General features: G+C 41.4%; 1 protein-coding gene across 1 annotated transcript; it reads left to right on the top strand.

Moving 5' to 3' along the window:
- The first annotated feature begins 1,870 nt into the window (after nt 1-1,870).
- Nucleotides 1,871-6,066, top strand: LOC123429764 (protein FAR1-RELATED SEQUENCE 5-like). The gene is made up of 4 exons (XM_045113764.1): nt 1,871-2,093; nt 2,375-2,461; nt 3,110-4,886; nt 5,085-6,066. The coding sequence occupies exons 3-4, from the start codon at nt 4,431-4,433 to the stop codon at nt 5,544-5,546; spliced, it is 918 nt and encodes a 305-aa protein (XP_044969699.1). The 5' UTR covers nt 1,871-2,093; nt 2,375-2,461; nt 3,110-4,430; the 3' UTR covers nt 5,547-6,066.
- Nucleotides 6,067-23,152: the final 17,086 nt, after the last annotated feature.

Below are 23,152 nucleotides of genomic sequence, written 5' to 3'. Positions count from 1 at the left end.
AAAACTGAACTAGAATGGTCATACTGCACAACCGCATGTCTAGCCACTAAGCTAAGGCTCTATGTGCCGAACCCATGTAATAATGATGCAAATCTTCAAGCAATGCACTTGATTATCCGTGCTACGACTGGCCGTGGGAGGTAAGATCCTCCTCTCCTTTCACCGTCGTTTGAACGGCACCTGTGCGGCACTCTGCGATCGGCAGGACATGACAGCGAGTGGAGCTAATTACATTCAACTATGGTAGCTTCACATCACCTGATTACGCCGCGAAGAGACCTGGACGGCAGGGGAAAATATTCGACATTCTTTCTGCTTCGGATTACGGCGAAGCGGATGGTGGACCAATAGGGCCATCGACGAGACGGCACTGGCACATCGGCGCCGGATAACTGATCCGGTAGCAAGTTGAGCAGCAGCCATCAGGAAAACGGGTTCCAGGGCCTTTACGCATCATTGCTTGCACCGGATCGACGTCTCCGCTTGTACTCCATGCGTTTGTCTCGTGCCGAGTCGGGTGTGACGGGACCTTTGTGCGCGCCTCATTAACGTCCAACAGGTGGTGTCATGGGGCACCAGCGGTGGCCTTGGGGACTTTCGGCTCTTTTATGACGGGTGTATGTATACTGCCGTGTGCCGTGTACGTGACGCCCGGGTGACCCATCGGTCGGACGCGTCCCTTGGCATGTCATCCGTCTCAGCAACGGCCCGTCTGTCTGTGCATTTATCTTGTGGTACGGTGTCCATGGCTTGGAAGCTTCGAAGTTTGTGGTCCCATGCATTCATGGCGTAAGCTCAGGTCGCCACTGTGGCTTTGCTTTTGACTGTACTCTGAGACCGGTGGCAATGGACTGGAGCCATGGACTTTTATTTGGGCTCATGGACTGGATTCGTTCGTCAGTAGGCAGTACTTGCGCTTCAGCAGCATGAACGGCTCCTTTGAACTGTAGAAAGGAAGGGATGCGAAAGCTATTTCTCGCTTACAGAGAGTCCTACGGTACGCAGTTTTTTTTTTCTTTTCTTTTTCTTGTCGGGATCTTTGTTTCTTCATGATTTTCTCTATTTTTTTGTTCTTCTTACTAGTTTTTTTTACGGGTAGAAGAATTTATTTCTCACTAGCAAACATATCCGTGCGTTGTAACGGAAAAAAAACAAATATATGTTTATACTCCTTCCAGTCTCAAAATTCTTGACTTAGGTTTGTTTAGAAATGAGTGTACCTAATACTCCCCTGTTCCAAAATTCTTGTCTTAGATTTGTCTAAATATGAATGTATCTAGTTACATTTTAGTATTTAGATACATTCATTTTTAGACAAACTTAAAACAAGAATTTTGGGACGGAGGGAGTACTAAAATGTGACTAGATATATTAATATCTAGACAAATCTAAGACAATAATTTTAAGACGGAGGGAGTATATCTCTAACAGATGGACATGTGTAATTGCAACGAAAGAAAACTTACTTACAGCCAAGTGATGCTAAGATTCGTCTCAACCAAAACATTCATCGATCTTAATTCTCCTTTTGGTAAACAACATACATGTGCAATACATGTATTTGTCAACCAGGCAAGGCGGAAGATTCGAAACATATGTATGCTTATGTTGGATCGTCATCCAAAACATGGAATCATCAGTTTGAGAGTGTTTTTATACAAAATATACTGAAGAAACAAAAGAAAAGTACAACGCCTCACCTAAACTATCAAGGACGCCACTGCAGAGCGGCGCCGCACAGGGGCTCTTCCGTGCGGCGGCCAGGTTGCCAGCCTGGCTTCTCCTTTTTTGGTATGTGCCCCGCACTTACGAGTCTGTGTGATGCAACCACCAAGTAAACATCATATTCCCTGTCTGAAGCAACCACCCCTCATCCATAAATATCTCCCCCCACCCATCACCAATCCCAACAACCCCATCACAGATCCCCCACCCCCCACCACCGTAATCTCTTCCCCCCTTCTTCTTCCTCCCTCCCCAATACTGCATTGGCATGAACACACAAAAATCTGAAGGAAAAATAACAACACAACCAGCAAGAAGAAGGTGAATTCTGCAATTGTCTAAGTCATCCAAGCAGCAAAATATAACAGGTACGCAACTGCCCAATACCAGGATCATTCCAACAAATATGAATCTACTTACAGAAGAAAAAAAATATAGAGAACATGTACAAATTACTGCACCCTCAGATCTCTTGTTTCTCCCCCTCAAAGACAACACCTATATTTTCTCCGCACCCACAGATTTCCACCTCTCATTCTCCTCTCTGGATCTTCAGCTTATGATCCTCTTTCCAATTCCCCTGTCCCAGAACAAAAAAGTCAGAAAAAAACACTGATATATTGTCTCCATCTGGCACAAAAACATGCAGGAGGAGGAAGGACTTCCCAAAAGAAAACAACAAGAGACAGGACACATATATAGATGGATTCTCACTTTGTGGCTGCTCATGACACAGGTTTGTCCCTCTCTCCATATAGTTTCCAATTTAATTGTTGTTTTTGTCGTGTTTTTGCTGCTACCAGAATTCCTACATTTTCCACCTAAACCACCACCATCTAATTGTGTCATCATATTACAAAAGTACTTTGTTACCAGATTACAAACTGCTTGCTTCCTTGATGCATGTGCATGGTGTTATTACTTAGTTGTCCAATTATAATTGGTTGTTGGCTTGCGCGCTAGTTGCCATATTAACCGTGCTTACTCACCAGATTAACCGCGCTTACTCACCAGGATCTAAGTACTTGGTTATAATTTTAGAAAAGATTATTTCTCAGATTAAGTATTACTTAGTTGTCAGGTTGCTAAAAGTAGTTGTCAGGTTGCCTGATTACCAAATATTTAGACATGGCCTATCAATATTTACACCATGGCCTACCTCTAGCTACATGGATGAGTTGACCTCTTGTCACTGTATAAAATGTCTACTTGCCAAATTACAAGTAGCTAGTCATCATATTACAAAAGTGCTTTTGTTACCAGATTACAACTGCTTACTTGCCTGAATGCATGTGCATGGTGTTATGTGTGTTATGCATCACAACTGATTACCAGATTACAACTACTTACTTACCAGAGTTGACCTCTTATGTGTGTTATGCAGATCGTGAGACTGTCGGTGCATCACGCACTGTGTTAGAACGACCGGCCAACACGGACCAAACATTGGATGCATCGTCTAATCGCACACCAAATGATGACAATGCAAATGAGGATGAAGGCATGCCGGAGGTGATGTCCACACCACAGCAACCCACAACCATGATGAGATTTGACACTCTTGAGTATGTTGAAAAAAAATACAAAATGTATGTGAGGCAGAAAGGTTTTGGAGTGAGGTACTGTTTCAGAAAAAAGTCGGAGGCTAGTGGTGAACTGATAAGAGCATCCCTTGTGTGCCATAGAGCTGGGTTGAATATCAAGAAGAAAGTAGACACCCAAAACCTGCAACATATTGCCCCTGAGAGGTGGAGGAATACAAGTGAAAGAACAAACTGCCCAGCCCGTATGTTTTGAAACGGAGAGATAATGCCTGGGTTGTTACAGAAATAAATGACGACCATAACCACCCTCTCATCAAGAAGTGGTCGCTGATAGGGTTCCTACGATCACATAGACATATCCCTGAAGAAGAAGAACAGTTTGTGAAGTTGCTTCACTCGTGCAATCTGGAACCTTCTAGACACATGCAGTTGTTGACAGAGTTGCATGGCCAACGTGAAGCAATTGGTTACACTCATAAAGACTTGGCAAACTTTCTGGCAAAGTTTCGGGCCCAGCATAAATACACTGATATGCAAGACACTATTGAGTACTTCAAGAGCAGTCAACAACTTGATAAAGACTTTTTTTACAAGTACAAGCTTGATGATGATGATAAGGTCCAATGCATTTACTGGACTGATGGTTCAGCGAGAAGGGCATACAAGTTTTTCAGTGATTGTGTCTCTTTTGACACAACCTACTTGACCAATATATACAAGATGCCTTGTGCCCCGTTTATTGGTATAAACAACCATGGACAGTCAATTCAGTTTGGTTGTGCTTTCGTTAGGACCGAGCTATCGACAAGCTTCGTTTGGCTATTTGAGACATTCCTAGAGGTAATGGGTGGTTTGGCTCCAACCAATATCATAACTGATCAAGATTTTGCCATGTGGTCTGCTATTCAAGATGTTTTTCCCAATACAACGCACCGAAACTGTCGTTGGCACATAATGCAAAATGCAACTGAGAAGCTTGGTCCGTTCCTAGTGAAACACCCAGAGTTGCAAGCTGAGTTCAATGATTGTGTCAATGACAGCTACGCTCCTGGGGAGTTTGAAGCAAGGTGGCTTGCAATGGTTTAGCAACATGGGGTTGCAGAACACCTAGACTTTGTTTATTTGTATGAAAAACGAACATGTTGGGTTCCTGCCTACTTTATGCACAAGTTCTACCCCTTTCTCCAGACCACGCAAAGGAGTGAAGGCTTCAATGCTATGCTCAAAAAGTATGTCAACCCACAAAACTCAATCATGGACTTTATTCGCCAATATGCTGCCATACAAGAGAAGATAATGTGTGCTGAGAGCAAGCAGGATGCAGACACAACAATCACAACAGCTAGGAAGTGGAGTTACAACCCAATTGAGCTCCAAATGTCAAGTATATATACGCGCAATATTTGTGTTAGGTTCCACGGGGAGATGCAGTCACTGTTGTCCTACAGCTGTAAGCAGACGGGTGCCCAAGAGTACATGGTTGACTACATTGCTAAGTTTGTCCCGGGATATGGCAACAAGTCATTTAAGGTTCATGCAAATGTTGAAGAAGGGTTTTATATGTGTGAATGCTACAAGTATGAGCGTGATGGGATTGTCTGTTGCCATGTACTAAGGGTAAAAACACATCCTGCTTGCTGGGTTTTGTTTTCCATAATTGTCATGTTCCCCACTTGTTTTCCTACTTGGGAGATTTTGTAGGCTGTTTTGTGGCATTTGTTAGGTTCTCCAAAATGCATAATTGACTTGAATGACTCAAAAAATCTGCCTTTTCTTTCCATGACTTATGTATTACTTCCTTGTACGTTTTTGCAGATCATGGTCCAACTTGGTGCTACCACGTTGCCAGCAGCATACATACTCAAGAGATGGACGTGTCTTGCGAAGGAAATGCTCGTTGATATGTCGTCACAAGTCCCTGGCAAGGTGCATGAGATGCCTGAGGAGTCGGTGATTCTGATGAAAACAACCCTCATGAAGAATGAGTTTGCCTTACTTGCTAAAGTTTGGTGTCGCACGGTTGATGGTCGGAAGATAATAGGTACACACTTAAAGGAGATAAATAGGGATCTAGCTGCACTTGCGAAAGAACGGAAAAAAGAGAATCAACGGCTGATTTTGCTCCAGCTTCTTCAAAGACTGCTCCGAGTGCACCATCTACGTCAAACTATGCTGCTCAACATGCCTATTCTGCCCAAGTTCATGGCTCCAACAACCAAGCTCATTCTTCCTATGGAGATCCTTTCGAGCCAAACATTATGGGCCAAGGTGCTATAGCAACAGTTGCAAGTACACACACTATGTCAAAGTCTGTTGCTGTAGGTGCATCTTCTGCCCGAAGTGCTTCGGCGGTTGCAGCAAGAGCGTCGGCTATGTTGAACAGTGCTACTCCGGGAGTCTATACTGGCGAAGCTATTGCTGGCTCCAACAACCACGGCCATTCTTCTCATGCAGCAGCTTCGGGCCTCCAAATTCAGGGCCAAATTGCATCCATGAGTGTTATGGGTGCTTATGCTTGGCCAATGGCTGCTGCTACAGATCCTATTTCTACCCCGGTTGATGGTTCGGACAAACATCACCATTCTTCACATGTAGTTGCTCCTGAGCCTATCATTCGTGACCCGGAGAAGTCAAACACGAAAGGGCGCAAGAGGAAGAAGTCGTTCCAGCACCCATTGGATATTGGGAAGAGAGAAAAAAGGACTTGCCGACTGTGTGGATCAAACACACATGATGCAAGGACATGCTCAACGAGGGATAAACCGCCCCCACTCCAAACTGAAGAAGAGATGTTTTCCTGAATGCATTGTGTAATTTTTGATTCTAATTATATATAAAATTCTGGATGCTATTTATATATGTAATTCTGAATGCACTATGTTCTGCGAGGGGTGCTAATGTCATTCTTGGTGCTATTATATATATATATGAAGATATATATGTGTGTCTTTTCTGTGATATTCAACTATCTTGGTCTTTCTGTAAAAGGTCTTCTGTAATTTTAACTCTTTGACATACTAAGACACTTAATTTAAAATACAAACACTTGGTTGCTGGTTTCATTTTTAATACTTAGTTTCCTAAAGACAACCAATTTAGATGTCGGAATTTGAGCACGTTTATTTGGCAAAACTGAATCCTTTTTTTAGAACTCGCAAGTAAGTACCCTATAATCTGGCACTGAAGCAGGCTGCTGCAGTTTTTAAAAAAACGCACTTAGTCACCGATTAGTCAGGTTATGAGTACTAGGCTATCATTTTAGAAAATTTAGTTTGTCGGGTTGCAAGTACTTGACGACTACTACCTCGGTTCCTAAATATTTGTTGTTGGAAAGAAATAAACTAGTTCTCCTGAATAACAAATAATGTGTTATGGAGGGGTAGATTAGAAAATTCTTAGTTTCCGAATTACATACTACTTAGTTGTCAGGTTACTGAGTAGTCACCAGGATAGTCGGATCTTTTTTAGCTTAGTTGTCCGATGCAAATACTTAGCTACCAGATAATAAATGCTTACTTGCCAGATTAAGAACTATACTTAGTTTTCAACACTTAACTGTGACTCCTAAGGCACACACAAGTAGTGAAAAAATAATCATGCAGCAAACAATCTCTTTCGTAGAAAGAGAAGAGAAGCATTTAAATTGCTTACATGAGTTGACTAGTAATCATCTGTTTGTTAAAACTGTTATGCACCAAAGAGTAGACAATACTTGCCACATTGTTCCACTCGCTTGCCATATTATTATGCACTTACTTCCCTGACAAAAGCTAATTTAATTGCCATATTTTTTGATGTTATCGCACAAATCTTGTCAATGCTTACAAATACTTGTCACGGAAATTTAATGTGCTTGCCGTTTTAATTCTACCTAATTATCGTGTTGCCTCATAAAGCTTGTCATGTGATGCACGGGTGCTTACACTCAGCCATAAAAAAATATGACTGACTGTACTAAGTAATACTTGAGACTCTAAGGCAGACACAAGTAGATTTTCCCTAGAAAAAAAAGATTAGTTTCCAGATTAAGTATTGCTTAGTTGCGAGGTTCTAAGTACTTGGTTGTCATTTTAGAAAAGGTTAGTTTCCATACTAAGTATTACTTAGTTGTCAGGTTTTAAGTACTTGGCTATCATTTTAGGGGGACTTAGTTTCCAGATTAAGTATTGCTTAGTTTTTCAGGTTTCTAAGTACTTGGCTGTCATTTTTAGCAAAATCTCAGTTCCCAGATAAAGTATTGTTTAGTTCTCAGGTTCTGACTACTTGGCTATCATTTTAGGGAAGCTTAGTTTCCTGATTAAGTTTTACTTAGTTGTTAGGTTACTAAGTGGTTGCCAGGTTGCAAGAACTTATCTACAGGTTTTTCAAAAAATGCAGATTAGGAACTACTTTCTCTATTCCTAAAAACATGTATTGGATTTTATCACGGACTGCATACCGTTAGAGTGTATAATTATTCATGTTGCTGCATGTACAGTCCAACTTTATTATGTTCTGTGACTATACAAGTATAACCTATCAATCGTGTATTAAAATAAACAACTACTCGGACAAAATGGGATATGCAACAGTAACAAAAGGAAAAAGTGGAAACTCTTTACACAACTGAACACATGAGAAAAAAGCTGACATAGTTTTAAAAATTTGCTTGATTTCAATGCTTTTACTTACCTCACGCAGAGTTGTTGTCAAGATGCCATTTCCACTTTGGGTTTTTGTTGAAAGGAGCGTTGAGCCACTTGTTGGATGTTTTCTTCTTTATTTTTTGGATGTCCTCTTTTCGAATGTTAGGCACATTTACACCATCCCACTTATGAAGATACTCCAGCATGTAGAAACCGCAGTGCACACTCCTATTTTTCATTAAAAAAACTTATGAGAGATAGCTTTTTCCAAAACTTATGAGTGGAAAACTTATGAGTGAAAATAATATTTGCAGTTTGTATTCACAAAAAAGGAAATTGAAAAAGATTCAAAAAACATTTTCTCACTTTGGGGCCTGCTTGGGAACATCAGTGACATCGAGTTCATAGTTTTTAATCTGAACCCTGGACTTATAATAATATAACTTCCATGCTTCCTTGATTCTTTTTATTACAGCAGTTGCGTGGCAGATAAGACACATGTTTGTTTTGCCGCGTAGTGAATCTAATGCCTCAAACCTTTGAGCAGTATTATTGATGCATAGAACATACCAGTGATGTCCTCACACTTCATTCACGCCAATTTCTTCAATAACAGGGAACATGATCTGTGGGCACACATCAAAAAAAGAAAAAAAACATTAACATATATCACTACCCCGTATCTAACGTGTGTGCTAACAGAGTATGGAAGACGTATCAGCTAACAGAAATGTTGGGAAATTCAGTGCAACAGTACTGTACAATTAAGCCGCCTAAAAATGGCAACTTAATAAAAGCCGACTAAGTGGCAAATTGTCAACTGAGTGCACTAGTACTCGACAATTAAGGATGTTTAATTTTTGGCAAGTAAGCAATTTATATTATGGCATGTAAGTCTTTTTTAACATGTCAACTAATCACTTGTAGTCTGACACAAACTAAACATGTATATTTGTGACAACTAAAGCAATAGTAATTTGACAACTAAGTAAATGTAATTTGACAACTAAGTAACGCAATTTGCCAGGTGACTAATTTGACGTCCCAGAATGTTTGTGAGAGAAAAAAAACACAACCAAAAAAATGGTCAGGTCAAAAAAGAAAAATGAGTTACTTACTAAGTTCTGACAGCTAAGTGCAAAGTCCTTCTTCCTTTCGAAAATGTTTGTGACTATCTTCTTAGCATGCTCGCCTTGCAAGAAGAACTTGGCCACGAAGTGTGAGAGTATCAACTTGCCCTCAACCTTGTTGGTTTCCTGCAGAGATGATGACCCACAAGTATAGGGGATCAATCATAGTCCTTTTGATAAGTAAGAGTGTCGAACCCAACACGGAGCAGAAGGCTTTGATAAACGGATTTCAGCAAGGTAATAACTGCAAGCACTGAAAGTAGCGGTAACAAGTGATTGTGTAGCGAGGTGAAACGTAGCAAGCAAAAAGTAACAAGTAGTAGCAACGGTGCAGCAAGTGTCCCAATCCCTTTTGTAGCAAGGGACAAGCCTGAACAAAGTCTTATAGGAGGAAAAACGCTCCCGAGGACACACGGGAATTTCTGTCATGCTAGTTTCATAGTTTGATATGTGGGTGGACCGGCGCTTGGGTACTGCCCTTACTTGGACAAGCATCCCACTTATGATTAACCTCTCTCGCAAGCATCCGCAGCTACAAAATAAGAATTAAGACAACGTCTAACCATAGCATTAAACTAGTGGATCCAAATCAGCCCCTTACGAAGCAACACATAGACTAGGGTTTAAGCTTCTGTCACTCCAGCAACCCATCATCTACTTACTACTCCCCAATGCCTTCCTCTAGGCCCAAGTATGGTGAAGTGTTATGTAGTCGACGTTCACATAACACCACTAGAGGAAAAGACAACATACATCATATCAAAATATCGAACGAATATCAAATTCACATGACTATTATCAAAATGACTTATCCCATGTCCTCACGAACAAAAGTAACTACTCACAAAGCATAATCATAATCATGATCAGAGGTGTAATGAATAGCATGATGGATCTGAACATAAACTCTTCCACCAAGTAATCCAACTAGCATCAACTACAAAGAGTAATCAACACTACTAGCAACCTTACAAGTACCAATCGGAGTTACAAGTACCAAGAGATGGACTAGGGATTGGAGAGGAGATGGTGCTGATGAAGATGTTGATGAAGATGCCTCCCCTCCGACGAGAGGAGTGTTGGTGATGACGATGGCGACGATTTCCCCCTCCGGGAGGGAAGTTTCCCCGGCAGGATCGTCCTACCGGAGCTCTAGATTGGATCTGCTCAAGTTCCGCCTCGTGGCGGCGGCAAAACCACAAAAAAGCTCCCGTATGATTTTTTCTAGACCAAAACCCTTCATATAGCAAAAGAGGGGGGCTAGTGGGCCGTCAGGGAGCCCACGAGCCCCCACTCCGCCACCAGGGGGTGGCGGTGGCAGGGCTTGTGGCGCCCTGGCAGCCCCCCTCTGATACTTCTTTCGCCCAGTATTTTTTGTATAATCCCAAAAAAATCCACATAACTTTTCAGGGCATTTGGAGATGTGCAGAATAGTGGACTAAGATTTGCTCATTTTCTAGTCCAGAATTCCAGGTGCCTGAATTCTCCCTCTTCAAATAAACCTTGCAAAATAAGAGAGAAAAGGCATAAATATGGTACCACAAAGTAATATAACAGCCCATAAAGCAATAAATATCAACATGAAAGCATGATGCAAAATGGACGTATCAACTCCCCCAAGCTTAGACCTCGCTTGTCCTCAAGCGAAAACCAAGTTCCATAAACATGTCCACATATTGAGGGACGAAGGTGTCGATAAAACATAATACGGACATGAGGGCATCATGATCACACATAGAACAATAATACATCATAAAGATTCTTATGGGAAAGTAACAATTCCTCCACAAAGCAAAGCAGGAAGCAAAAAACCTTACCGAGAAGTAACCAACAATAATCCATAGTCATTGAAGCAATTGCAATTTATCACAACATCAGAAAGAGTCAAATAAGAGCTTGTAAGGCAAATCCACATACTCAATCATCTTTTTTGTTTTCCACAATTGTTACAACTCACGTGGTACTCATGGTGTCGAAGTTTCAGCTGGACACACAGGAAGATAGGAGCTTATAGTTTTGCCTCCCAACAATTTACCTCAAGGGTAAAGTCAACAATAATAAAGCATAAGTACTCAACTCCAAGTTGATATATGAATATAGATCTTTCCCAAGCATGTGACGGTAGCCAAGACAAAGGCAAAATAGGGAATTGGTGAAGATCACTATGACTCTTACAAGGGAAAAAAGTAAACGTACAAGATAGGCCCTTCGCAGAGGGAAGCAGAGGTTGTCATGCACTTTTGAGGTTTGAATGTGTATACTCTTAGTGCGGAGCAACATCACATTGTATTGCCTCCTGTGATAAAGAACTTTATTATGCAGTCCGTCGCTTTTATGTCTTCCTCATCACAGGTTCGTACAAAGCTTATTTTCCACACACTAATAGATCATACATATTAGAGAGCAATTTTTATTGCTTGCACCGATGACAACTTACTTGAAGGATCTTATTCAATTCATGGGTAGGTATGGTGGACTCTCATGGCAAAACTGGGTTGGAGGTTTATGGATGCACAAGTAGTATCTCTACTTGGTGCAGGAGTTTTGGCTAATATGAGGTGGAAGCAATCATCACATACTAAGGGATCTCTAATCATATAACATTGTTTGGAACCAAGCAAACACAATTCATTATGTTGTCTTCCTTGTCCAACATCTACTCCTAAGCATGTAATAGTTTGGTGAGTGCTCACAATTGTAAAAAGTGTCTAAGATGATATATTTATATGTGAACCTCTCTGTCCTTATTACTTCTTATTAATTGCAACAATGACTGAGGTCTATGTTGATTTATTCTCAACAAGTTTCAATCATCATACGTGTCATAAGTGAAGTTATCACTTTCCATAAGATCGTCTCATGATCTTTCATGCTATCGTTCTTTTCATACTTTTGATCATGGCACAAAGCAAAGCCCTTGACTAAGATACTCTCTATTATATAGCTCGCAAGCTCGAATACAACAGGGGATAGACAAAAGCAAAAGACTCAAACTAAATACTAAAGACTTATTCCTCTAAGAGAAGAAAATAAAAACTGAAAAGGAAAGAACTAAAACAAAGGTAAAAGCAAAAGATATAAAGGTGATATGATACCAGGGAAACTCCCCCAAGCTTGGCAGAAGCCAAGGGGATTGCCCATACCAATGCTTAGTTGTCTTCCTTTGGCGGTGATGGTGGTGGAGTAGTTGGAGTAGTCTGATCCTCCGTCTTCCAAGGCATAGGTGCTCCATCATGGAAGGATGAACGAGTCGCCGGAATCCTCAAATCTGCAGCCAACCTTATTGATTTAAATTTGTACTCATACTCACAGTTTTGGTTCTGCAGGTCATAGATCTGGCCCTGAAGTTGATCAACCCTCAAATAGAGTCTGGAGAGGTGTTTCCCAATGTCAATGGCATCCATCTTGTGATTGCTAGTGAACTCCGTGATCATCATGTGGTTGGCGTTGAGTCCACGCTTCACTATCCCTTGCCACTTGAAGACTTGTTGCTCCATTGCTTCGAGCCTCGTCTCCATGCTTCCGGTCTTCTTATGCCCCTCAAAATCACAGATGTGCAACATCCCCTCGCTCATCTTGATAGATTGAGGGTGTTTCAGCACTTCCGTGAGGTAGGGATTGATGACCTTCTAGAAGATCTTGTCCTTAGGAGCATTTGGGGAAGGCATGATGATCTAGATCTGCCACAGAAACAGGCTCGAAACGAAAACAGAGGGAAACTACACGATACGGAGATCAAAACCTTCGGGCAAATATATATTGATTTTTTCTAGACCAGAAGGAGTGCTCCGCAAGAAATCGGAGTCCGGGAGGCACAGGAGCTGCCCACAAGCTTGCCCTCCACCACCAGGGGGTAGGGGCGGTGGCAGGGCTTGTGGCCGCCTCGTGTGCTCTCCGGACTGCTTTTTATTTTTCTAATATTCCAAAAATTACAAAACAGAGGAAATTTCCTATTGGAAAAGCATCGGAGTCCAATTTCTTACTGAAACAGATACCTCTTCGTTTTCAGGGTCTGAAACAGGCTGATAAACATCCCTTATGTACTCCTCTGGAGTTATGACATTGATGATATTGGTCTCAACGTTTATGGGAGTACAAGAGATGTAATGCTTGATTCTTTGCCCATTTACCACTCTAGGAAAATTCCCTTCCGTGTTATTGATTTTGATGGCACCGGAACGATATACTTCCTCGATAACATAAGGACCTTCCCATTTAGAGAGAAGATTGCCTGCAAAGAATCTCAAACGAGAATTGTATAGCAGGACATAATCACCTACATTGAACTCTCGTTTCTATATTCGTTTGTCGTGCCATCTCTTAACCTTTTCCTTGAACAACTTGGCATTCTCACATGCGTGGGCTCTCCATTCATCTAATGAGCTGATATCAAACAACAACTTCTCACCGGCAAGTTTGAAATCAAAGTTGAGCTCTTTGATTGCCAAATAAGCTTTGTTTTCCAGCTCAAGAGGTAAATGACAGGCCTTACCGTAAACCATTTTATACGGGTACATGCCCATGGGATTCTTATAGGCAGTCCTATAAGCCCATAGTGCATCGTCAAGTTTGCTAGACCAATTCTTTCGAGATCTATTGACGGTCTTTTGTAGGATCAATTTGATCTCCCTATTACTCAACTCCACTTGACCACTAGACTGAGGATGGTAAGGAGATGCAACTCTATGGTTGACATCATACTTAGCGAGCATCTTGCGGAAAACACCATGAATGAAGTGTGAACCGCCATCAGTCATCAAATATCTAGGGACTCCAAATGTTGGGAATATGACTTCCTTAAGCATCTTAATAGAGGTGTGGTGATCAGCATTTTTTGTGGGGATAGCTTCTACCCACTTAGTAACGTAATCCACAACAACTAAGATGTGAGTGTACCCATTGGGAACTCGGGAAGGGTCCCATATAATCAAAGCCCCAGACATCAAATGGTTCAATGACAAGTGAATAGTTCATAGGCATTTCCTGACGCTTACTGATGTTCCCTATTATTTGGCATTCGTCACAAGACAAGACAAACTTACGGGCATCCTTGAAGAGAGTGGGCCAATAGAAACCTGATTGCAATACCTTATGGGCAATTCTATCTCCAGCGTGGTGTCCTCCGTAGGCTTCGGAATAACACTTCTGCAAGATCTGTCCCTGTTCATGTTCAGGCACACAACGTCTAATAACACCATCTACTCCTTCCTTATAAAGGTGAGGATCATCCCAAAAGTAGTGTCTCAAATCAAAGAAGAATTTCTTCTTTTGCTGATAGGTGAAACTGGGCGGTATGTATTTGGCTACAATATAGTCTGCATAATAGGCATACCACGGTGCACTATGTGAAGTGTGGATGACATTTAATTGCTCATCAGGAAAGCTGTCATCAATAGGTAGTGGGTCATCAAGGACATTCTCTAGCCTAGACAAGTTATCTGCTACAGGGTTATCAGCACCCTTTCGGTCAACAACATGCAAATCAAATTCCTGTAGCAGGAGAACCCATCTGATCAGCCTAGGCTTAGCGTCCTTCTTCTCCATAAGGTACTTAATAGCAGCATGATTAGAGTGAATAGTGACTTTAGAGTCAACTATATAAGATCTGAACTTTTCACATGCAAACACGACTGCTAAAAATTCCTTCTCCGTAGTGGCATAGTTTCTTTGGGCACTGTCTAGAGTCTTACTAGCGTAGTGAATAACATTCAACTTCTTGTCAACTCTTTGTCCTAGAACAGCACCAATAGCATAATCACTAGCATCGCACATGATTTGAAAAGGCAAGTTCCAGTCAGGTGGTTGAACAATAGGTGCGGTTATCAAAGCCTTCTGAAGTATTTTGAAGGCTTCCTCACAATCCTCGTCAAAAACAAAAGGAACATCCTTCTGCAAGAGGTTGGTAAGAGGCCTAGAAATCTTAGAGAAGTCTTTAATGAACCTTCTATAGAAACCAACATGACCTAGGAAACTTCGTATACCTCTGATATCTGTGGGGCAAGGCATTTTCTCAATTGCATCAACCTTAGCCTTATCAACTTCAATGCCTCTTTCAGAGATTTTGTGTCCTAATACGATGCCTTCATTAACCATAAGGTGGCACTTCTCCCAATTCAAAACGAGGTTGGTATCTTCGCATCCATGTAAGACTCGATCAAGGTTGCTGAGGCAATCATCAAAGGAAGACCCGTAAACGGAGAAGTCATCCATGAAAACCTCGAAAATCTTTTCACAAAAGTCAGAGAATATAGCCATCATACATCTTTGAAAGGTGGCAGGTGCATTGCATAAGCCAAAAGGCATACGTCTATAAGCAAAGGTACCGAAGGGGCAGGTGAAAGGTTTTCTCCTGATCAGATTATGCAACAGGTAGTTGTGAGAAACCTGAATAACCGTCTAGCAAGCAGAAGTGTGTGTGTTTTGACAGCCTTTCTAGCATTTGGTCGATAAACGGCAAAGGATAATGATCTTTCCTGGTTGCCTTGTTCAGTTTCCGGAAGTCTATCACCATCCTATAGCCAGTAATAATCCTTTGTGGGATTAGTTCATCCTTATCATTAGGAACGACGGTGATACCTCCCTTCTTAGGTACGCAATGTACTGGACTTACCCAATCACTATGAGCAACAGGATAAATGATTCCTGCTTCCAAAAGCTTTAATATTTCTTTTCTAACGACCTCTTTCATCATAGGATTTAATCTCCTTTGATGATCAACAACTGGTTTGAAGTCAGGATCAGTTTTAATCTTGTGCTGACAAAGAGTAGGACTAATACCCTTAAGATCATCAAGAGTATATCCAATAGCAGCACGGTGCTTCCTCAGAGTTCTTAGGAACTTCTTCTCTTCGTGCTCTGAGAGGAGAGCACTAATAATGACAGGATATATCTCCTTCTCATCAAGATAGGCATACTTAAGAGTATCAGGCAACTATTTAAGCTCAAACACAGGATCACCCTTTGGTGGGGGAGGATCCCCAAGCAGTTCAATAGGCAGATTATTCTTGAGAATAGGATATTGTTCTAAGACAATTTTATCTATCTCATCTCTCTCCTCCATATGCATATCATTTTCATGCTCAAGAAAATATTGCTCTAAGGGATCCGTAGGAGGTACAACAATAGAGGCAAGAGAAATGATTTCATCCCTACCAGACGACTCTCTTTTATGGGGTTGTCTTCCAAACTTGGAGAAGTTAAATTCATGAGACACACCCTCGAAACTAACAGTGACGGTCTGCTTAGTGCAACCAATGTGAGTATTGACAGTGTTGAGAAAGGGTCTAGCAAATATGATGGGACAAAAGCTATCTTGTGCAGTACCAAGGACGAGGAAATCCGTAGGATACTTCGTCTTACCACACAAGACTTCTACGTCTCTCACAATTCCCAGAGGGCAGATAGTGTCTCTATTAGCTAGCGTAATAGTGACATCAATGGGTTCTAACTCAGCAGGTGCAATCTCATCTTTGATTTCATCATATAGAGAACGGGGTATTGCACTAACACTAGCTCCCATATCACATAAACCATGGTAACAGTGATCTCCTATCTTGACATAAACAACGGGCAGGCCAACTACAGGTCCGTGTTTGTCTTTCGCGTGAGGTTTAGCAATTCTAGCGGAGTCCTCACAGAATTTGATAACATGCCCATCTATGTCTTCGGCTAAGAGATCTTTGATAATAGAAACACTAGGTTCAACTCTAATCTCCTCAGGGGGTGCAAGTGGTCTAATGTAACCCCTACGTATCACAGTTGGAGCTTTAGAATAATCCTTTATCCTAGCAGGGTAAGGTGGTTTCTCAGTGTAAGCACAAGGAACAACAGGATCACTAAAAGCAATGACTTTCTCCTCAACTAGATTAGTTTTGGCTATGTTGCTTTCTACAGGAGGATGATATTTAAACCACTTCTCTTTGGGAAGATCAACATGAGCAGCAAAAGATTCACATAGAGAAGCTACTATCTCAGAGTCAAGTCCATACTTAGTGCTAAAATATCTAGAAGTGTTTGTCTCAACAAAAGATTTAACGCAATCAAACTAGAAATTCCTACCTGACTCCTTACCTTCCTCCAGCTCACAATCTTCAGATTTGCGTTTGATTCTCTCCAATAAATTCCACTTGTGATCAATATCCTTCTTCATAAAAGAACCGGTACAAGAAGTGTCAAGCATGGTACGATCTTCATGAGAAAGTCGAGCATAAAAGTTTTGAGTGATGATTTCTCTCGAGAGCTCATGATTGGGGTATGAATATAGCATTGATTTAAGCCTCCCCAAGCTGGAGCTATGCTTTCCCTGTCACGAGGCCAAAAGTTATAAATAAAGTTCCAATCACGATGTCCTAAATGCATAGGATAGAACTTTTGATGAAATTCCAATTTCAACCGATTGTAGTCCCATGATCTAGTATCATCACATAGCATATACCATGTCAGCGCCTTATCCTTCAAAGATAAAGGAAAGACTTTCTTCTTTACCTCATCCTCGGGCAAACCTTCAAGCTTAAATAAACCACAAACTTCATCTACATAGATCAGATGTAAGTCTGGATGTGAAGATCCATCTCCTGTAAAAGGATTAGCCAGCATTTTCTCAAGCATACCCGAAGGAATTTCATAAAATATATTTTCAGTAGGTACCTCAGGTTGAGGAACAACTCCTCGTGCCTCCGTTCGCGGTGAAGATACCCCGAACAAACTCCTCAAAGGAAAAGTTTCCATAGTGACAAGTGACAATAAATTTCAGCACAGTATATAAATGTTTCCTTACCAATTTCCACTTGCCAAAGGCGCTTCACTCCCCGGCAATGGTGCCAGAAAAGAGTCTTGATGACCCACAAGTATAGGGGGTCAATCGTAGTCCTTTCGATAAGTAAGAGTGTCGAACCCAACGAGGAGCAGAAGGCTCTGATAAACGGATTTCAGCAAGGTAATAACTGCAAGCACTGAAAGTAGCGATAACAAGTGATTGTGTAGCGAGGTGAAACGTAGCAAGCAAAAAGTAACAAGTAGTAGAAACAGTGCAGCAAGTGGCCCAATCCCTTTTGTATCAAGGGACAAGCCTGAACAAAGTCTTATAGGAGGAAAAACGCTCCCGAGGACACACAGGAATTTATGTCATGCTAGTTTCATCATGTTCATATGATTCGCGTTCGTTACTTTGATAGTTTGATATGTGGGTGGACCGGCGCTTGGGTACTGCCCTTACTTGGAAAAGTATCCCACTTATGATTAACCTCTCTCGCAAGCATCCGCAACTACATAAGAAGAATTAAGACAATGTCTAGCCATAGCATTAAACTAGTGGATCCAAATCAGCCCCTTACGAAGCAACGCATAGACTGGGGTTTAAGCTTTTGTCACTCCAACAACCCATCATCTACTTACTACTCCCCAATGCCTTGCTCTAGGCCCAAGTATGGTGAAGTGTTATGTAGTCGATGTTCACATAACACCACTAGAGGAAAAGACAACATACAACATATCAAAATACCGAACGGATATCAAATTCACATGACTATTATCAGCATGACTTATCCCATGTCCTCAGGAACAAAAGTAACTACTCACAAAGCATAATCATATTCACGATCAGAGGTGTAATGAATACCATCAAGCATCTGAACAATAACTCTTCCACCAAGTAATCCAACTAGCATCAACTACAAAGAGTAATCAACACTACTAGCAACCTTACAAGTACCAATCGGAGTTGCGAGACGAAGATTGGTTAGAAGAGATGAACTAGGGATAGGAGAGGAGATGGTGCTGATGAAGATGCCTCCCCTCCGACGAGAGGAGTGTTGGTGATGACGATGGCGACGATTTCCCCCTCCGGGAGGGAAGTTTCCTCGGCAGGATCGTCCTGCCGGAGCTCTAGATTGGATCTGCTCAAGTTCCGCCTCGTGGCGGCGGCGAAACCACGAAAAAGCTCCCGTATGATTTTTTTATGGACCAAAACCCTTCATATAGCAAAAGAGGGGGGCTAGTGGGCCGTCAGGGAGCCCACAAGCCCCCACTCCACCACCAGGGGGTGGCGGTGGCAGGGCTTGTGGCGCCCTCGCAGCTCCCCTCCGGTACTTCTTTCATCCAATATTTTTTATATAATCCCAAAAAAATCCATGTAACTTTTCAGGGCATTTGGAGATGTGCAGAATAGTGGACTAAGATTTGCTCATTTTCCAGTCCAGAATTCCAGCTGCCTAAATTCTCCCTCTTCAAATAAACCTTGCAAAATAAGAGAGAAAAGGCATAAATATGGTACCACAAAGTAATATAACAGCCCATAAAGCAATAAATATCAACATGAAAGCATGATTCAAAATGGACGTATCAAGGCACTCTATCCCAACTTCGGCACAATTAGCACACAACTCTCCTGTGATGTAGCATGAATCAGCGAGATCCCATGTGTACACCCAACTTTTTTCATACTTGATGATGATCACACTGCATATTTGTAGAAAAAAGCATACGAAAAATAACTTGTTATTCAGGAAAACAAATTTGCTTTAAGGAAAAAAATGATATGACATATTTGGAGAGTGTGAAAAAGGAGGAAAACAGAAATTGAAAAGCAAAAAAAAGAAGCGCGCAATTACTTTTTGATCGTTGAATTTTCATTCCTTTTGTATTTGCTGCTCAACATTAGCTTTGCATACACATCTTCCTCTTCGCTTCTGACCTTGATCTCATCATTGTATGGTGATAGCTGAAAGCGAGATGACTTCTTCACTCTTCCCTTATGAGGGTTGGGCTTTGGTGTCACGCTTTGAACACCAGCCTCGCCTGCCATGTCATTGCTTCTCGCTGATGTAGTTGTTGCTTCCACTGTGCGCTTTTGCTTAAAGAAATCAATGAGATGACTCTCATAGTCATCAAGCTCTTCGGCTAGATCAACATCCATTTCATCCTGATCTCCAGTGTCTAGAAATGCAGTCAGCTTTTTCGACATTGGATACTCAAACATCTGCGGGCCTGTTTCAACTCGTACATGGAACAAAAAAAAGCAGGACATGCATGATATTAGACATGAGTCTAAGTGTAGGCATGATATTAAAAAATGAGTTGTTGGACAAAATTGTCGCTTTTTTTAAAATTAAACAGCTGAGTATTTGAAAATGTGACAACTAGTTATGTTTTAACCTGGCAACCAGGTGTTTGTATTATGAGAACTAGACCCATTTAAAATTAGGCGACTACGTATTTGAAATGCAACAGCTAAGTTATGTTTAAACCTGGCAACCAGGTGATTGTATTTTAAATGGCAACTCAACACAACAAAAAACTGACAAAAAATGTAACAACTCTACACAGTTTAAACCGACTGCTAGACTGTTAACAAATTTTAGCTAGCTATATCAAATAAAAATGGCAACTCAGCACAGTTAAACTGACAAGTAGAGTGTACAATTTATTATATGTGAAAAAGGTATACATCATGTTTTCGGGTTAGTACCTTCTCGTTTGGCCCATGATAATGGAATAACTTCTAAAGGATTGCCAACATCTAGATGCTCAGAATCTATGTTCCCTTCGCTGCTTGGATTCGATAAAATTGGTGACAAACCCAGGGAGAATGAAGGAGGTGTAAATGCCCCAGGCCGGTTATCTCTAGGCTGGACTGATGAAAAACCAGGGCTTCTCTTGTTTGGGTTCATCGCTTGTGCCTTTGCACCCGCTCCTGTTAATTCATATTTGTCGCCTTGAAAAATCCCTAGCCTTTTGGCTGATTCTGAAAGATCTTTTATGACATTTAATACATGTTCTGGAATGGGAGCCGAGTTACCATCATTACTTATGCGTCGCAAGAAGCTTTTACGAAGTGGGGATATCCTGGTTGAGCTTGAAGAAGATCTGGATCCAGCATGCACATTTGCATTGAATGCTGGCGACAAGACAATGGTTGTGGACTTGCTTTCACCAATTTCCGCGCTTGGTTGCGTTGTTGGGCTGATTTTTGGAGAAACTATAATAGCTGTGCTACTGCTGCTTCCATCTTTGACTAATGAGCGCATTCGGATTCTGCCTAAGCGTGTTGTAACCACATCACCTTCTGTTTGTTTGTGTTGACATTTGGCCACAAGATAATGGCGGTGCACTTACTTTCCCCAAATCCCGTGCTTGGTTGCGTTCTTGGGCTGATTTTTGGAGAAATTGTAATAGCTTTGCTGCTGCTACTTCCATCTTGGATTACTGAATGCATACGGATTCTACCTGACCGTGTTGTAGCCACAAAACCTGGTGCTTTGTTTCCACTCCTTGCTGATGATGATTGTTCCATTCGTGCACGAGAGACATCAGCACCAATGGCATTTGAGGATGATATGCGTGCAAGCCGTGGTGATCTCCTTGTTGCCTGTCGTTTTGGTGAAGGTTGCTTCAATTTTGCAGTGTTTTTCTATGAAAAAACATGCAAAAAGAAAATAAAATGTGTGTTAGAAGAAGCTGATAGTCAAATGCATTTTGAAACATCTTTAGCTTAAATGTCAAACTATACGTGGTTTGCGGAATAAAGTGTTGCTCACCTCTTTATTGCAACTCCAAGTTGTTGAACATATTCAAGCTCCTTCTCCCAATCTTCTTGCGTGGATTCAGCACGCTTCCTGCCAAAAAAAGAAGAGAACAAAATGAATGACCCATTTTTAAAAGAGCCAAAAAAAGAGTCAACTACGCAACAGCGTCGCGCGTAGGTGTTCACGATGGACACCGATCCTTGTTTTGGCGGCACCACATGCAAAGATGACACCACATGCAAAGCTGACACCACATGCAAGCTGATACATCCCATGCATGTGAGGCATGACAGCACATGCAAGCTGATGCATCAATGCATGTGGGATGTGACTACTCATAAAACAAGACTCAACTTCTTGACATGCATTTGTTTACCAAGTATAGATAATCTTGCAACTAATCACCTATAGTTCGGTAACTGAGTATTTATAATATGGAAACTAATTATTTTCAAATTTCTGGACGCTATTAATTTGATAAGTGATTACTTGCCAGATTGCTGGTACTTGGCTGCCATGCTAAAACATATTGGTCGTCACATTGTAAAAAAACTAAGTTGCCTTAAAAAAAGATGTGGTGCAAAAAAAAGCTAGCATAGATATCTTTAAACAAAAAATCCCCTGCTTCTATAGATGCATACAACTAATCAATTGCTTGGCAAAAAAATTTAAAAAAGGCATGCAAGTATTAACCATGTAGCTAGAAAAACAACCATTGTCCAGTTCTATAAAAACATTGAAGGACATACTACCTCCTCGGCATCTGCTTTATAGGACGTGCATTGATCTTCGTTAAGTCTTTGTGGGCATTTCTCTCCTCAAATTGTTGTGTACAAGTTTCTTTCAGCAGTCCGAGCTCTTATGCAACAATGAGCTTGACGATCTCTTCATGTGTGCTTCCACTGTCACGTTCTGTATCAGCCGGTTTTGTGCTTTTCAATTCACACAGTCTATTAGCAAGCCCTGCCGCGCTGCCTCTAATCTTTTGCTCCAACTCCTGGCTGTTCACAAGTGTATCTGTGGGGGAATTGTTCTCTGAACTGCACACATCGCTGTCAGATGGAAGGTTCAGTTGTGATGTTTCTCCTGATGGAGACTTGGTGTCAAACTGTGCAGATGGATCCCTGATAACCCACAAGTATAGGGGATCAATTGTAGCCTTTCTCGATAAGTAAGAGTCTCGAATCCAACGAGGAGCTAAAGGTAGGACAAATATTCCCTCAAGTTCTATCGACCACCGATACAACTCTACACACACTTTACGTTCGCTTTACCTAGAACAAGTATGAAACTACAAGTACTTTGTAGGAGTGATAGGATAGGCTTGCAAGATAGTAAAGAACACGTAAATAAAACTAGGGGTTGGTTAGATAAAGAAACAACTATGAGTGTCTAACGAGTGTGGAAAAGTGGTGGTAGGAGTTGCGGAATTGTCCCTAGGCAATTGACTACGTTACTAGATCGATAGCAAGTATTATGTGGGGTCATCCCTTACTTGGAATTCTATGCACTTACGATTGGAACTATTAGCAAGCGTCCGCAACTACTAACGTTCATTAAGGTAAAACCCAACCATAGCAATAAGATATATTGGTCCCCCTTCAATC

The sequence above is a fragment of the Hordeum vulgare genome, chromosome 2H (assembly GCF_904849725.1).
Source record: "Hordeum vulgare subsp. vulgare chromosome 2H, MorexV3_pseudomolecules_assembly, whole genome shotgun sequence".
NCBI classification, from domain to species: Eukaryota; Viridiplantae; Streptophyta; class Magnoliopsida; order Poales; family Poaceae; genus Hordeum; species Hordeum vulgare.
The sequence above is the reverse complement of the archived record's forward strand: the minus strand, read 5'-3'. Positions and strand labels throughout refer to the sequence as shown.

Excerpts from the sequence above, each read along its gene's own strand:
- LOC123429764 (XM_045113764.1), top strand. The coding sequence starts at position 4,431 with ATGCACAAGTTCTACCCCTTTCTCCAGACCACGCAAAGGAGTGAAGGC. Across the intron at positions 4,887-5,084 it reads TCTGTTGCCATGTACTAAGG|ATCATGGTCCAACTTGGTGC; the intron begins GTAAAAACACAT and ends ACGTTTTTGCAG.